General features: G+C 47.2%; 1 protein-coding gene across 1 annotated transcript; it reads right to left on the bottom strand.

Moving 5' to 3' along the window:
• Positions 1-4,171: 4,171 nt before the first annotated feature.
• Positions 4,172-16,064, bottom strand: LOC123466557 (ankyrin repeat and KH domain-containing protein 1-like). The gene is made up of 13 exons (XM_045179163.1): positions 15,482-16,064; positions 14,026-14,233; positions 13,793-13,949; positions 12,696-13,473; positions 12,379-12,630; positions 12,074-12,309; positions 9,970-11,999; positions 9,605-9,896; positions 9,374-9,540; positions 8,993-9,292; positions 7,642-8,924; positions 7,200-7,577; positions 4,172-7,044 (listed from the first exon to the last, which is right to left on the bottom strand). The coding sequence occupies exons 1-13, from the start codon at positions 15,863-15,865 to the stop codon at positions 4,315-4,317; spliced, it is 9,195 nt and encodes a 3,064-aa protein (XP_045035098.1). The 5' UTR covers positions 15,866-16,064; the 3' UTR covers positions 4,172-4,314.
• Positions 16,065-16,415: the final 351 nt, after the last annotated feature.

Here is a 16,415-nt window from a genome sequence, read left to right as displayed (position 1 = left end):
TCAATTTGAACTCACCAAGTGACTTGCAGAAACCATTTACTCCCGAAATCGCCCTAGCTCGCGTTTCATTTCGATCTTTCTAGACTGTGACGGCCCAGTTGCAGACACAGCATATAACTTTTCCATTGGCTTTCTAAAAGAAAAATAAAGAAATAAATAAACAAACAAACAAAAAATAAAATAAAATAAAATAAAATAAAAAGGAGAGTACCGAAAAATTAGTTTCGAAACGAAATAATCACCAGAAAGAAGTTTCATCATGAGAAAATAGGCCGATGAAAATATCTGTCGGTTGGGAAGATATGTTGCCCGTCGAGACGTCGACGCCTTATGGCGACCAAGTAACGTCCATCGAGACTTTCGCTTTCGACTTTCTTATTGTTTTGATCCATCGAACGATATTCGTGACGTCATACGACCTCGCCAACAAAGTCCTAGTATTCAAATCCTTTCAAGTCCAAGTTCAACAGTTACAATCAGAGGCTAAAAGTTTTTAACGCCAATATTTCTCTCGCCAAAATGGCAGTAACAAAAATTTCTCTTACCTTGACTGAAGGTACATTGCATGTTCCAGACGTCGTTAAGGTCCCGAATTTCTTTTTTAGTTGTTCTCAACGACTCTAGGATGGCCTGCGAGGTTTTTCGAAACACCTATTTTTAAATTTAAAAAAAAAGAGCGCGAACTTTGGCTCTTCAAAGCCTGTCTCGGTATGCCACGAAATAGTTGTTTCTACGGGCGGTCAATTTCAAAGTGTTGCTAACTCGGTTTTCAAGCTTCTACAGTACGACTTATTTATATTCGCGCATTCGTGCCAAATCATATTTAAGGCGATTGAACCTTTCCATCGTAAGCCTGTGTCTCTTTCGATTTCGAAACCACGTAACACGACAGCGTCATTTGGTACTGTCGTGTACTTTCACTCGTTCACGCATCACTTCACCACGGCAATATTAGAAATGTTTGTTGTTTAAATGCCTGATTACAATGTTAAGTTAAATTCGCAATGCGTTCCAGAGCAGGCTTTTTTTTTTCTCTTTCTACCTTGTGACGCAAAAAATACTTGTCCAGTATGCTTGAATAGACAAGAGCAGGTAACCACATTTTCATGCGATATTGACTTTAGCGATAACGACCCATTAGCTGTTTACAGGGCCTTGAAACTGGAATCTGACCTAGTGCTGATATCTCCTGCGAAAACAATGTAGTAACCAAGCAATTTATGTAAATCGAATTTTAAACAACCCACCTTGTACTCCGATCTCCGGGGGCAACAAATTGCGATTCAACTACGTGCCATAATGTCCCAAAAGATCTTTGACCCTACATATTTTCACCACTTCATTTTCTACTCAGATTCAGTCACATTTGATCATATCGAGGTCACGGGACTTTGCCTTTTCCGAATTGTAATTGTAATGTTTGCTGATCGGAGCTTGAAGCGGGAGAAAAAAGATTTGATATTCCCCTGATACGCCCATTACTTAATCGCGTTTGGAAATAGAACAATTGTACATGCCTGTAAACAAAAACAGCAAGTTAAATGGGTCACTAAGCCTAAAACGCAATATTATCGCTATCTGTTAGGGAGCCAGATTGCACGCTCACGATTTTGCTTCGCACATTCGACAACGGCTCAGAAGCTAGCAACACGAATCAAAAGTGAATGCCTTGCTTGGGTCATCATCGCCGTTGGAATTTTTTCCTCACTGCTTGGATTACTTCTAGATTATCCCTAGACGGCCTAATAGGGAGTTTCTCCTGTCATTGCAGTATTTTTTGTTTTTATTTTTACTCAACCCTTCACTTGGTACAAAACATAGGTGAAAAAAAAATGAATTGAGGGCAAAACGAGCAAATGGGAAAGGGAGCGGGGAGGAGGGTCTAGCAGCCGGTTTTCATATAACACGGATTGACATGATCCCGTCTTTCAACGAAATTGTAAGGCAAAATAAAAAAAGGAATTGAATCAAGGCATTATGGGACCAAAAAATAAAGAAAACAAAGGGTACGAGACAAAAATGAAATGGGGAAGGAAAAAAACCAAACAAAGGCCTACACGATGCGTATCCCCATCTCGTTTATGAAATTGACGACATCAAACAAAAAAAGACTCGTATGGAGAAGCATAAGAGAAGTCAGTGAGAGGATCAAAGAGATAAAGTGCATGTAACAAGGCAAAGAGAGGGGGATAATAATAATACACCCAACAAACTACATTCACAATTCGCTCGCAGCAATCCCAATGACATCGTCAACCTCTGTTATTTATATCAAAAATGAAAAACAAGAGATAATAGAGAAATGGAGGTGCAAAGAGGGTAAATTAACTTGGGAAAGGTAGAAGGAAAAAAAACTAATGTCGCAAAGATGGATTCACAAAATTCGATCTGACAAAGAAAACGCTTCCCACTTTTTTTTGTGCACGTTTTGCTTGCAAAATCGAATACAATCAAGAGAATGCCAAAAGCAAATGCAAGAGGGAAGGGTCGGAAGACGGACAACCAAAATTTTCAGGATAAGGGAAAGGGGGAGGTCTATATAGGCTTCCCTACCCAATATATGGCTGGTCACATCCGACACTCTTTTCGAGTTCCATCTACGTAAGTACCTCCAGCACGTTGTTTCGTCTTCTAGGTGCGTTCCAAAATAACATAAAAATATAAAAAAAAAAGAACCGACCATTCACCCAACACTAGCGCACCCTTCAGATAATTCATTTTCATCTTTCGAAGTTTAAGTTTTTCTTGTTTTTTTTTTGGCTCTTTGCGTTGTTTGTTTTGTTGTGTATGTTTAATCTAAACCCAAAGAATCATATCTACATTCTAACAGATGACAATTGGGTCAAAAAATTCCGAGAGTCACGCTCATCAATAGGTCGTACGGCAAAGGAAAAATGAAAATTTAAAAAAAGGGAAAAAAAAAATAAACAAAAAAAAATACACATACACATGATTGGGAAATATCTTCAGATTCCATTGCCTCATTTTGTCGACTCTTTCCTTCCAGATACAATGAATATCCCAACTGTTATTTTTATGTTGCTGTTGCCGTTAAAGGCCGTCTTCTTTACTTTTTTTTTTTTGTATCATTGTCTTCACGATCATTTGTTATCGTGTCTTTATTGCTGGCTCCATTTCAACCAAACCTAAAATTAAAGAGAAAATGTCACACTTGTTTCTTAAAAACCATAAAGAAAAGAAAAGAAAAAAAAGTGAAATCACAAAACAGAAAGCTTACCATGCCAGCATCAGAGAGTTGCTGATCGCCCACAATAGAGTTGGGCGACGGCCCACTCCCTTTACCCTTCATGTTGGAGCCAGGTCCAATCCACATTCCATTAACGCTGTCAACTCCGTGCTGTTCTCCAGGTCCGCCTGCAAACATCGGTCCCATCGGTCCGCCAGGCATGCCTGGTGGAGGCATACCATTCATAAAAGCGGCTCCATGGTGTTGGTGATACGGGGTATTCGAATTGGGCCCTCCGTTCATTCCGACCCCTGACTGTGCTGAAAACTGCATATCCAGAGATTCATTTCCATCCGACATGCCCTCCATCTGGCGTTGTAACAGGGTGTGATGATGTTGATGGTGGTGATGATGGTGCCCCATGCCTTGCTTCTGTTGCAAATATGAAAGGCCTCCGTCGTCATTTGAGTTGGGTGCAGGGACAGACACGTTGGGCCCATGAAGTCCTGAAAGTGCCATCCAATCATTGGGACTGAGGCCAGGGGGCAAAGTGGATGGATTCATAGCGGAAAGTGGAGGTGCCATGGGTCCTGCGCCACTGGCATTCATATCAGCACCGGGAGCGGTGTGATATCCCCACAAACCGAGGTCAGCCGGTGAAAAACCGACACCACCAGCTCCGTGAGGTGGTCCAGGAGTCCGACGAGTCATGGCTCGCTCGGTACCAATCGGCCTCAATAATTTGCGTTGATCGTCCTGCATGGAACGATGTTGAGAGTGTTGATGTTGTTGGTGTTGCGGAGGGCCACCAGAAGCCCCGTACGCATCATGGTTCTGTCCTCCCGAATTACCGTCTACATGACAGGTAAAATGTCACACACACACACACAAAAAAAAAGAATTGTTCAAAAAATGAATTCGTAAATTAAATTCTACACATTTTACCTAATAATCCCCCACCCGTTTGGGTGGATGGAGGTGGACCAGACATCCTGTTGGCTACTCCAGGTCCGGGGTATCCCATCATGCGATGAAGGTCGCTGGCAGATGCGCCAAACGGTGTACCGATAGGTGGAGGGTAGTCCGTCCCGAAAGTCTGGCTTGGCATGTGCTGATGTTGTTTCATATCACCACCGTTGGCTGAACCGAGGCCATAGCCAGACGGAGGAAAGAGATTCGATTGCCAACGCCGTACATTTGGGAAGGATAGCCTTGCTGCTGTGGTCCACTGCCACCTCCTCCCCTGCTGGTTGCGAAATCCGGAGCGTTGGGATTGAGTTTCGCCGACGCCGAGAACGAGGCTGATAATGAAGAGTTGTTATACCTCGGGGTCCGCCCATTCCCGGAGCCAGGGGGAATGATGGTGCCTGTCGCATATTGTCTACTCCTCCACCGCCCATCGGTCCTGTTGGCCTCGTGATTCCGTAGAAATTGGGCATTGGCAACCCGTCGAACTGAGACTGCTGCTGCGAAGGATCGTGCTGCATTCGACTTGTCGCCGTTGCAGGACGCATCCGCACGGTGGCCGATGGACCACCTGGAGCCAGCGAAGCAGCAGGAGGCGGAGGCATCATGTGCGAATCTGGCGGACCGCCCGACTGCTGATTTGACTGCATGTTTCGAGTTCCGACAGGACCTAAAGGTTGAATCGGAGTCGGGTTAAACAAGGGAGGTGTCCCAATCCGTGGCGGTGGTGTTAGCGGGTGCGGACGGCTGCCGACTGGAGCTCGAATAGGACACGAGCTCGGAATCGGTGTTCCCGGAGCGCTGGATGCCAATGAAGTCGGCAAGTCCATCGATGACATTTCACTCTGTGATTGGTTAGAGGCTGTCAAATTCCCACGGTAGCCAGGTGCTTTTGCTGCATCCACAACATGAAGAGATGGTCCAAGGTCCGCCTGGTGGCCGGTTAGGGAGTTAGACAAGGACGTGGGAGTCTTAGACGGTATGGGACTGACTCCAGCAGCAGCCACGCTAGCGAAATTCTTTGACGACGATTTCGAACCCTGCTGTTGTTGCTGGAGCTCCCTGGCCCACATGGTTTGTTGCGCCACTTTGCTGAAGAGATTGTTAAACGGCGAATAATCTTGAACAGGACTGGCAGAATTAGGCCTTGAAGAAACCAAGCTGTTTGAATTGGGAACGGAGACCGAAGACGAACCAGAAATGTGCTGGGCTTGGCCACTGCAGACGGGTCCCAGTTGGTTCATTTGCGCTTGCGAAGTAGCAGGCTGCGGCTGTTGTTGGACTGGAATTTGCTGTTGTTGACTTGTCACTAGAGAGGCAGACATGAGTGGAGATGTTTTATCCGACACCTTAGATGGCGCCTGAGGAGCGATTTGCTGCGGAGATAGTTTGGCCGGTGGTGCTGGGATTTGACCCGAAATGACCGGGGTAGTGCGCGTCGAGGCTGAACTACTGGTAGTTGGAACTGACGCGCTGCTACCGGCCACGGTGTAAGACACGACTGGCTTCATCGCTGCAGAGGATGTGGTAGCAGCTGGAACGCTAGCAATGGCTTTCTTCGCTGCGGGTGCGATCACTGTTGGATTAGCTTCAGGAAACAATTGACGCACAGCTCCACTCTTCTGCTGTTGCTGTTGTTGTTGCTGCTGCTGAACAAGCAAAGGAGCCGAGGTAACGGGTGGGGTCTTCGATCCTGAGGTAGACACTACCTTTTTGGGAGAGGAAGCAGCGACAATCAGGGTATTGATAGCTCCCCATGCAACAGTACTTGGAACAGGAGCAGGCTGACCAGAAACTGGAGCAGTTGTTGTAGGCTTGCTGGATGCGATTGTCGTGGCGGATCGGGTTACTTTAGGCTGGGATGCAGCGGATGCCGTCGTTGCGGTCGCGGATTTCCCTCCGGCGCTTGTAGCGGAGGCTCCTGCTTTTGCCGCTGCATTGGCGGCTCGGAATTTGGCCATTAACTCGTTAAACTCTTTCTCAGGTTCTTTGATCAATGCGCTGATGAGTTGCTGTGCCTGGCGGATGGATTCCGCCAGACCTTTTATCAAAACCGTACGGTCACCCTGGCCTTTGCCTTGTTTCTCAATCTCAATGTGGGCACCGGAAATTTCACGGATGGCATTGATGTTGCATCCTGCTCGGCCAATGACACGGCTAATAGCGTTCGAAGGAACAGTCACTTTCTTCGATCGCTCAGAGCTTTGTATAACGGACAAGGTACCCGATGAACGGTCGCTAGATTGGCTTTTCTTCCCTCCAGCTGAAGTTGAGCCCAAATTTGAACTCGAGTTCTCCCGACTGCTGACTGGTCCTCGACGTACAACTTCCTTCCAGCCTTCTTCCCTCTTGACGGGCCGTTTGGGACTTGTCAGAGAAGTGGGTGACAACGATTTTAGGGCCGATGGAATATTATTCATTTCTTTTAGTGTGTCCAATTCCGGGCCATTACGTTGCTGATGTTGACTCGGAGGAGTAGGCATCTTGGCCGATTTCTCGGTTGCGATAATCAAACTATCCAACAACACGTTTTCCTTCTTCCGTTTGCTGGCCCGGCTCGACAATAGAGATGAATCTTCGAAGGTGCTGGTGGTGACCAGTGGCGGCGGAGATGTTTTCTTGGTAAACTGCTGAATCTCCGGTTCCATTTCTTTCTCCTTTCTTTTCGAAACTTCAACAACGACAGCATCTTCCACGCTGATGGCGGCATCGAATGCGGCTGTTTTGGCGCCTTTCTTACTCTTCTTGGCTTTGGAAGATTGCTTCTCTTCTGCTTCCTTGTTATTATTAGTCGGAGGAGGTTCCACAAAATCAGGAATATCACCTGTTTCGCTCATTGCATCCTCTCCGTTTTCGCCATCTTTATCATCGTCGTTATCGTTGCCATTTTCCTAAAAAGAAATCATGAACTTATTGGACTGAAATACGAGCAAATTTGATTAAACAGCACATAATTTTTTTGCGAATTATAGAAAAATCTAACGAGTTACTACCGACAACTAAACAAACATAAATAATAAATGGACCGGAAACACTGCGGTCAGACCTGGGAATCGTTATCGAGGTCGTCGCTCTCGGCACGACGTTTCTCTTGCTTTTTTTCCTGCTTCTTCCTCTTCTTCTTTTCTCGCTTGCGAGCCGCAGCTGCTCGTTTCAAATCTTCGCGAATCTTTTCCATATCGAGCTCATCAAGTAAGTTAGCGGCATTTTTATTGGCCTCGGCTGCCTGGTGATCTTTGGCTGCTCGGATAACCTCCATGCAATGATGGCATTTTTTAAGAAGGTCCTTATCGACAGCCGTCGAAATGAATCGTGTCATTTCCTGATCAGAGGGGAACTGAGTCACTCGTTTCACCATCCATTTCACAACTTTAACGTGACCCTTGCGGAATGCTGCCATTAAACAAGAAACTTTGCGGTTGTCCTAACAGCAAATAACAATACAGTCAGAAATATGAAGAGATAAAAATCAAAATCAACGAATTTACCTGCGAATCGATATCTGCCTTGGCTTTGTACAGCAGCTCCACCACTTCTAGGTGTCCACCATTTGCAGAGAGCCACAGAGGTGAATTGCCTTTCTTATTTTTGACATCGGCCTGAGCACCACGTTGCAGTAAAAGTTCCACAAAGTCGACATGACCCTTGTCGGATGCAATGGTGAGCGCAGTGTCGCGCGAAGAGGGTACGGGAGGCGCGTTGACGTCAGCGCCGTAGTCAAGGAGTACTCGGCCGACTTCAACGTAACCACCGCTTGCTGCCTCCATCAAAGGAGTTAATCCAGTCTTGGCACGGTGTTCCACATTGGCCTTTTTCTCCAGTAGAAGTTGCACGACCTCGTGTCTTCCTTGGAAACACGCTAAAGTTAGCGCAGTGTTTCTGTTTGTCTCGATTTGGGCATTAATGTCACTGCCCATCTCCAATAATGTCTTAACGGCAGCCACATGACCATTCATAGCGGCAAGCATTAACGGCGAAATGCCTAGCTTGGATCCCGTGCGCGAGTTGATCTCGGCGGCGTGGGCCAACAGCAGTCGGATAATGTTAACATAACCGCCTGAAGCGGCCAAAGAGAGAGGCGTGTAATCCGAAACGTTGCGATGCTCCTTGTTGGACCCACGGTTAAGTAGGAGTTCGACCACCTCGTAGCGACCACCTGAACATGCTAACGAGAGGGCTGTATCCTTTGTCCGCTCAGACTGGGCTTCGATGTTAGCGCCATGATTAAGCAAAACTTCGACAACCTTTTCGTGCCCGGCTGTGGCGGCCAAGATCAACGGAGTAAATCCTTTCTTGTCACGGTGCTCGATGTTGGCGTTCCTGGATAGGAGCAGCTCAACTAATTCCTCGTGGCCACCCGTACAAGCCAGTGTCAGTGCAGTATCATGATTTGAATCCGTTTCGGAATCCAGATCCAGCATCGGTAATAAAGGTTGACTGTATTGGCTAGCAGATGTTGCGTTAGGAACAACTGCACCTCCCGTCACAACAGATGTTCCAGACGGTGGAACGGAAGCAGGAACTGGAAGACCACCGGCAGACGACATCCCAGCAGCACCTGCAGGCATGCTTGCATAGTGCGCTGAAGGTATGGAGGCTGCCATAGACCCTGGAGGGACAGATGCCGTTCCAGGCGGTACAACACCAGGTAGGAAGGAAGAATAGTCGGGATTGTAGTCAGCGTAATCTACAAAATCAGGATCGAAAGCAGCCTGTCCAGTTTGAACAACGCCATTGACCCCAGTTAATCCTATTCCTCCTATGGCTAGTCCTACGAGAAGAAAAAAACGTGGTCAAATAAAATGGAGGATACAAAACAAAGATCAGAGGGCAACTTACCGCTTGCATCAGTAGTAGGAGCAGAGTACATCTGCTGTTGCGTTGCCGCAGATGCAACTTTCGATTTTTTACCACTTTTGGTCTTTTTATCCGTTGAGGAGCTGGCCAATTGGACGGAAACGGGAAGCGAACCTCCAGAAATCTGAGGTTGCTGTTGCTGATCGCCGGTGGTGGCTGGCGGATGCGGAACCGTAAAAGTTCCCATATTAAATCCCGACCATTTCGTGTCCAACGTACCTGGTGCAGCCACAGAAGTAGGGCCGGCAGAAACCATTGGCTCGAGAGCTGCTTGACCTGTCGCTGTAAATGAGCGAGGAAAAGCAAGACGAATGACATACCTTCGCCAGGGTCAATTTTAAATGAATTCATTCTGAAACTTACGTATTTGTAGCGACTGCAGCCGTATTTGCTGGTGAATTGCCAAACTTGGCGTTTGGGAAGTGACTACTTGAAGACCGGACGCAGAAACGGAACCTGTCTGAACATTGGTCGTCGAGGCAGACTGTAATTGCTGATAATGAATTAAGGTGGTTGAAGGTGATCCATTTCCAATCTAATTGAAATGTCTGAATTACAACGCTGTCTGGGACAGGAATAATTCATGTTGTTTACCTGGGCATTCGAACCCGAATAGGCAGAACAGGGTATTGAAACATTGGTCCCCGACAGAGGTTGAAAGGTGATTCCCGTGACACACTGAGCCGTGGATCCGTTGGGTAACGCTGCGCTCTGGACTTGTATGCCGATATTTGCCGCAGCAACCGAAACATCTTGAGTCGCAAAAGGGGAACAGGAGCCCCAGTGACTTGCAGGCCTCCGGTTGTGGAACTGCACGACGAATCCTCACTGGACGTGTTGTCAATGGGGCGTTTCTCGGCACGGATTGGAGATTTCACTTCATCGCCTAAACATATTCAATATTTTAAAAAACAATGATTAACACATCATGACACATCAAAACTTTTGAATAAAACTACCGTTGACATCGTCGCTATTGTAAGGTGGAAACTTTGCAATGGCTGCCGTGTCCGCGATAACATCACCATCGAGGTTGTTTCTTTCAACTCGACTGGCCGTTGCCGGCTGAACACTTCCACCACCAGCCGCCGCAGCAGCCAATGGAGGTATCTGCTGCTGAGGGAAAGCTAGCTGCTGTTCAACTTGGAGCTGAAACTGTCGAATTTGTTGTTGAAGTTGTTGTTTTTGCTGAAGAATCTGCTGGACACATTGCTGAAATTGGGCCGTGGCTGCTGCCGCCGATGGACCTTGGGCCGCACCAGCGGTGTAGGCCGGTGCCAAAACTTGTTGCTCCAATTGCTGAAGTTGTGCCACATTTTGCTGAAGCGCAGCCAACTGCGCCTGATTCTGGAGGGCGTTTTGTTGCAAAGCAGCCAAAGTGGCTTGATTTTGCTGCTTCAAATGTCTCTGTTGCATTACCTGCTGCTGCAGGTGTTGATTCAACTGTTGCAACTGCTGTAGTTGTTGGAGTTGTTGTAGCTGTTGCAGTTGCTGGCATTGTTGTTGTTGTTGCTGTTGGACCGCATTAGCGGGAACTTGCCAGTGTTGTTGATGTGCTTGTTGAATTTGGGATGTCTGTTGCTGCTGCTGCTGTTGCTGTTGTTGAGGAGCAGGCTGCTGCTGCTGCTGTAGTAGTAGTTGTTGTTGCTGCTGCTGCTGCTGCTGCTTCTTGAGAATCTTGTTTTCCTTCTTGACTGCTTTGGCTTTTGGTCTTTCGGCTGGGGGTAGTGAAGCCGGTGAAATGGCGGCAGGCGTCACAGCATTAGAGGCGTTTGTGCTGGGCGCGGAACTGCTACTGACAACGTTGGGGTTCGTGACTATGACGCTTTCTCTCGGTTGCTGTTGTACCGGCTGTGGAAGGATCGAAGGAACTGAAGGGGAAGGCGTAGTCTGGTTGGGCACAGGTGGGGCGGGCGACGGTCGGGTAGATTCAAACTCAAGAGGAGGGAGCTCTTCAAGGAGTTTGACAATGTCTTCCAAATTAACGGGTGTCGGTGTAGTCAGACCCACAAGGGTGCTCCCTCCCATTCCACTCCCGCCGGGTCGATTCAATTCAACCTCCATATTGAGCATGTGCGTCAATGCGGCAGCGGTTGCCGGGCTTAGAGCCGTACTATGACTCGATTGAGAGCCAGACGTGTTACTGGCCTGTGATGACCATTGGGCTCTATCTCGCAATTCACGTTCGATCTTCTCTAATTCTTCTACCAATTGGGATTTCTCAAATGAAAGTCCCTCAGCTGACAGAGGGAAGCGGACCGGCAACAGTTTACTTTCCGAGGAAATACTGGCCGTCGAGGTGACGGTACCAGATGGATGCTCACAGGAAGGTGGCGCGACGTTCTTCGTCCCCGCCGAAGATGGATGTTCAGATTCGGCCGCGGGAGCGACGGGGGTGGAGGTGGATGTTTCAAGCGGCTTCTTAGTCAGCATTTTCTGGGCGGCCGCCGCCAATGTTGAGATTGAATGGTTTCCTCCCGCACTCGGACTTAGATTGGACGATCCGGTGAGAGGGGTCAGAGAGGCTGCGATGGCTGGCAGCGAGGTATTGGGCGAATGAAGGCTGGTTAAGGCAGCGGCAACTGCTCCCTGCGGTTCCGGTCTTCCTCCCAGTGCAGTGGTAGGAACCGTAGTGGTCACTCCTCCGACAGGCGGCACTCGCGGTGCTGCCGTAGGAACTGAATCCGTGACTACTGCAGGTGATGGAACAATCGAATCCTCCGATGCGATAGGGACCACTTGGCCACTTGAGTTCATGCCCGGTGGTAGTTGGGCTTGATCGGGTGTCACCAGGATGGAACTGGGATAGTCGAGTAGCAACTGCACAACCTGAGTATGCCCGCTCTTCGCCGCTTCTATAATCATGGTCGAATTGTCTTTTAAACGATGAAATGGATTGGCCCCGTGCAGGAGCAAAAGCTCTACGACTGCCAAATGGCCACCGGCGCAAGCCAAAGAGAGCGGTGTGTGATCATTGTTGGTAGTTTGCCTGTACGGAAAAAATAATAAATCAACACGATTACATACTGACTTAAAAGTCTAGCCATTATTAGTTGATTTCACCTGTGAACATCGGCTCCTTTTGCAATGAGAAACTGAACGGTACAGAGGTGACCGGCCCTGGCTGCTTTCATAAGAGGTGTACGTCCTCCTTCAGACGCATGTTCCAAATCGGCGCCGTATTGCAGAAGCAATTCAGCCACATCGGTATGTCCGTTCTCGCACGCGTAAGTCAAAGCCGTATCCCCCGTTCCCGTTTGAGCGTGAACATTGGCGCCAGCTTCTAGAAGATAACGGACCTAACAAAAAGACCCAACGACATTAGGAATTTGTAACATATTAATGATTTCAGTCTTAACAATACACACCAGATCAAGATGGCCCTCTTGCGCTGCTTCCATAAGTGGCGTGGATGCTCCTAGTTCGATATCAGCACCGGCCTTGATGAGAAAATCGGCAACTTCAGAGAAGCCCCCACAGCAGGCAAGAGTCAAGGCTGTCTCTTGCGTCTCCTCAGTCTGTGCGTTGATGTCGGCGCCCTGACTAAGTAGCAACGCTACCATTTCTTCGTGTCCCTCACGTGCTGCCTCCATCAGCGGCGTGTAACCTTCATCGTTGACCTGGGCGAACAAAATTATTTCAAATGAGAATATACAAACGAACGGAATTCAAAATATATCATTACTTCTTCGATGTTGGCTCCACGTTCCAGAAGGAGCATGGCCAGTTCTACATGACCACCGCATGCAGCCAATGTTAGTGGTGACTCAAAACTGTCGGCGGGCATGTTAACTTGGGCTCCCGAATCGAGAAGAAGCCGGGCAACCTCGACGTGACCATCCATCGAGGCTTCCATGAGAGCTGTGTGCATCTCGTCAGTTTTATGTTCTTGATCGGCACCAGCTTCTAGAAGAAAACGGACCATCTCCAAATGACCCTTGTAGCAGGCCAGAGTCAGGGCAGATTCTTTGAACTCGTTCGAATGGGTGTTGATGCCGGCACCATGGTTCAAAAGAATTTTCGCTACGCCGACATGGCCGGCCGAAGCGGCTTCCATTAGCGGCGTGTGGCCATTTTCGTTATGGTCCTCCACATTGGCGTTGGCTTCCAGTAGGAGAGTGACTACCTCCTCGTGGCCACCAGCACAGGCGTACATTAATGGTGTGTTACCCGATGACGACTGGGCGTTGACTTCGGCGCCGTGTTCCAGCAGCAGGCGAACAATATCCGCGTTACCGGCTGAGGCCGCCTCCATCAGTGGTGTACAGTCGCCCTTGACGCCACGATCTTCTACGTTGGCCCGCATGGCAAGCAACACCTGCGCCAGTTCGTAGTAGCCAGCCGAACAGGCCAGCGACAACAATGACTCGCCTTCCTCCGTGGTTTCGTGAACGCTACGTCCTTCGTCTAGCAAACGCCGCACAGCGGAGACGTCGCCGTCAGTGCAGGCTTCCACTAACGACCTGTAATTAGAAAAAATAATAATAAATAAACGAAACATTCCAACGCGTCTTTCAAAAGGAGCAATTTCTCATATAAGATTTTTTTATTATGTCTTTAAACTGATCTACTTAAAATCCTTTAATCTATCTTATATAACTGCATCCTTTCAGCGTGATAAAAAGCCGTTGGCTTCAAATATCTTTATCAGCTAACCTCCATGAATGAATGTTTTGACTGTTGGGTAAAGTTCGTCGTAGGCGACTTGATCAGCAAAACATTTATCTGTCGTCATGTGCGACCCCTTAGCAAATATTAACCAATAAAATAGTTCTTGCTTACCGGGCTTCTTGGTGAAAATTACTCGAGTTTTCGGATCGCATACGAGTTAATGCCGCAGCGGCTTCGTCCAGTGCACAGGATACGCTGGACGTTAACCGACTGAGTACTTCTTGATCACCGAGTCGTTTGCTGTCTCCTCCAGTTAGTTTACCGATTCCTTTATTTTTCAAAACACACGAGAAAAATATTAAATCAATTTTCTAATTTCCATGTTAAGCTTTCTTTTCAATTACCTGCAGCCTCGAGGAGGGCTTCAATCCTGGCTTGTGTGTCGGGGTCGATGCGTGGTAGTTCGCCAATGCTGTGACCGTCGTGTTGGGCAGCTGCCGCTGCCGCCAGCAGGAATCGTGGCGCGTCCAGCGACGAGGCCGAAGACGAGGGGCATCGGCAGTCGTCCGCACAGCCCTCCACTTCCGACTCCTCCACAAAAAAAGATTCCACCTATAGGTCAATTCCCATTTTCACAATGACACAAAACAACGAGCAACGGTAGCCGAAAGGGGAAAGAGACTTGATAGTAAAAATTGAGATAGAAGAGTAACAAATTTCGAACTTTATTTTTTTGTTTAGCAAGCTTTCGGTTCCTAGTTATTGTTACCCCCATTGAATGAGTTGTAGTATTCGAAAGGCAGAGCCAAATCGGTACACAGACGCACCTAAAAGTTGCTTTAAATAACAGTGGGGCCCTTCATTCGTTTCAGGCTTGACAACAGGTGCTTGTCATGTTGCACGAAACGTAACTAAAATGAAAATAAAAATAATGACAGCCGAATCGCATCTAGCTGGAACGATTTGGACTAAAGTGGGACAGTGCTCTGCATTTCAACTTGGTGATTTACTTTCCCTTCAGCTTGACATGTTTCCACAGTTTGCAGCCGGAACTATTTCACCACGTTTCCAAGGGGATCGGGCCAACGCTGTAAGCTTTATAATTTTGGAAAATAGGTGTTCCACAATCCCATTCCAAAATATTTTGCAAATCGGGGGAGAGGGGGGCAACGAACCACCGGAATCCCTGAGAAAAGGCTTCGAAACTCCCCCACCGTATTCCCCCTATATAATCTTTTGCCTCCCTTTTTTTCTTCTCTGCATTCTTTTTGGCCAAATCCCTTGAAAAAGGCCCCCTCCTCCCTTTCTCTTTCAACCTCTAGTTGTCCCCCAAAGTCCAACCATCTGATTTGCCATCATGCAGAACCTAGACTACTTGAACCCTGAATAAACCCCACGCCAAACACGGAAGGATGGACAGGGCCACCAAAAAAAAAAAAAAAAACTGTCGATATGATAAACTCTTCTGTGTTAAACGACGATTGTTGCTTGACAATCAGATTAACAGACCAATCAACTGGTACTCCCTAGAAGTTAAAAACTGTAGTAAAATAAAAAAGGCCCTTCTAAGTAGAGCAGTTAAGTAAGTCACGAAAAACAACTTTGAAAAGCTTCCAGCCTAGAGCCTATTCAAAGCGCAGAGGAAATCATTAATAAACTAAACATAAGCATCACAAACACAATTAGCATCTATCCTGATTCCGATACACTGATGCAAAGGCTTATAACACAAGATGGAACTGAACCGTTTGGCATTTTCATTGGTAAGCTTCCACTACAACTGGGAGTTGTCGCCTAGATTGGTAAACTGATTTTGTTGAGAAGAAATAATCTTCCTTTGCCTTTCAGAAAGCAACTTACCGAAAGGACGTCGTCACTGTCACTGTCAGAAGAATCAGGCATATATTGACGATATGATCTGCTTTGCTTGACTTGTTGGATAGCTATCTCAGTAGCTAGGGCTGTTGAACAAGAGGTGGCTAGGTCTGTCACAGTAACAGTCTTGTGATTCAGATTGGGTGTTGGAGGTTGATGAGTTGATGTTGGGTGGTTGTTGCTTCTGCCCGCGATGTGATTGCTCTTCGGGACGGAATTGCCTTTGCTAGGCTTGCTCGGCTTTGCACTGGCAGCGGACGTCGCAGGAGTAGCTGCTGCTGGGTTGGCCAATGCACGATGCCCGACCTCGTGCTGTTTCACGCAGTTCCCTACACTTTCAGAAGCAGAATTCTGTACCACATTCTGCATCTTCAACAAAGTAGGCAATTGTTGGATACATGGGCCAGTTGGCCGTCTTTAGGCGCTGCTGAGCTTCTTAAATTAACGAGACTTTTCTTTGATCCAAAAATGGGGACTTATCGGTGAGCCTTTTGGGTGTATTACAACGACGACAGACTCTCCACTGACCTACACAGCCGCCATTTGTCTACGTTATTTCGTACAGCCCAATGGATAAAAGGCCGGATGTCTCTCACCGCCATCTGTGATACGCGAATACGAACTTGATTATTTGTAAAGGCGGGCTAGCCAATGACATCTATGAATAAAAGGAAACACTATCAACAAGCACAAAGTCGAATAGATTCGTAACCCTGTAAATACGACGGAAAAGAAAAGAAATAAAACAAGTAATTTATGACCTTCATCTCTTACTTGATTTGAATTTAGTATAACAGCAATATGTCACAAATTAAGTAAACTATGAAAGCTAGAATTCGAATCGCCCAGATTTATTCGAAATATCATAAGGTTCGGTTTTACAAAGAGCAGACGTATTCGAGAATATACTTGAATTTTC

Source organism: Daphnia magna, linkage group LG9 (assembly GCF_020631705.1).
Source record: "Daphnia magna isolate NIES linkage group LG9, ASM2063170v1.1, whole genome shotgun sequence".
NCBI classification, from domain to species: domain Eukaryota; kingdom Metazoa; phylum Arthropoda; class Branchiopoda; order Diplostraca; family Daphniidae; genus Daphnia; species Daphnia magna.
Note: the sequence above shows the minus strand (reverse complement) of the source record. Positions and strands in the feature narration are given on the sequence as shown.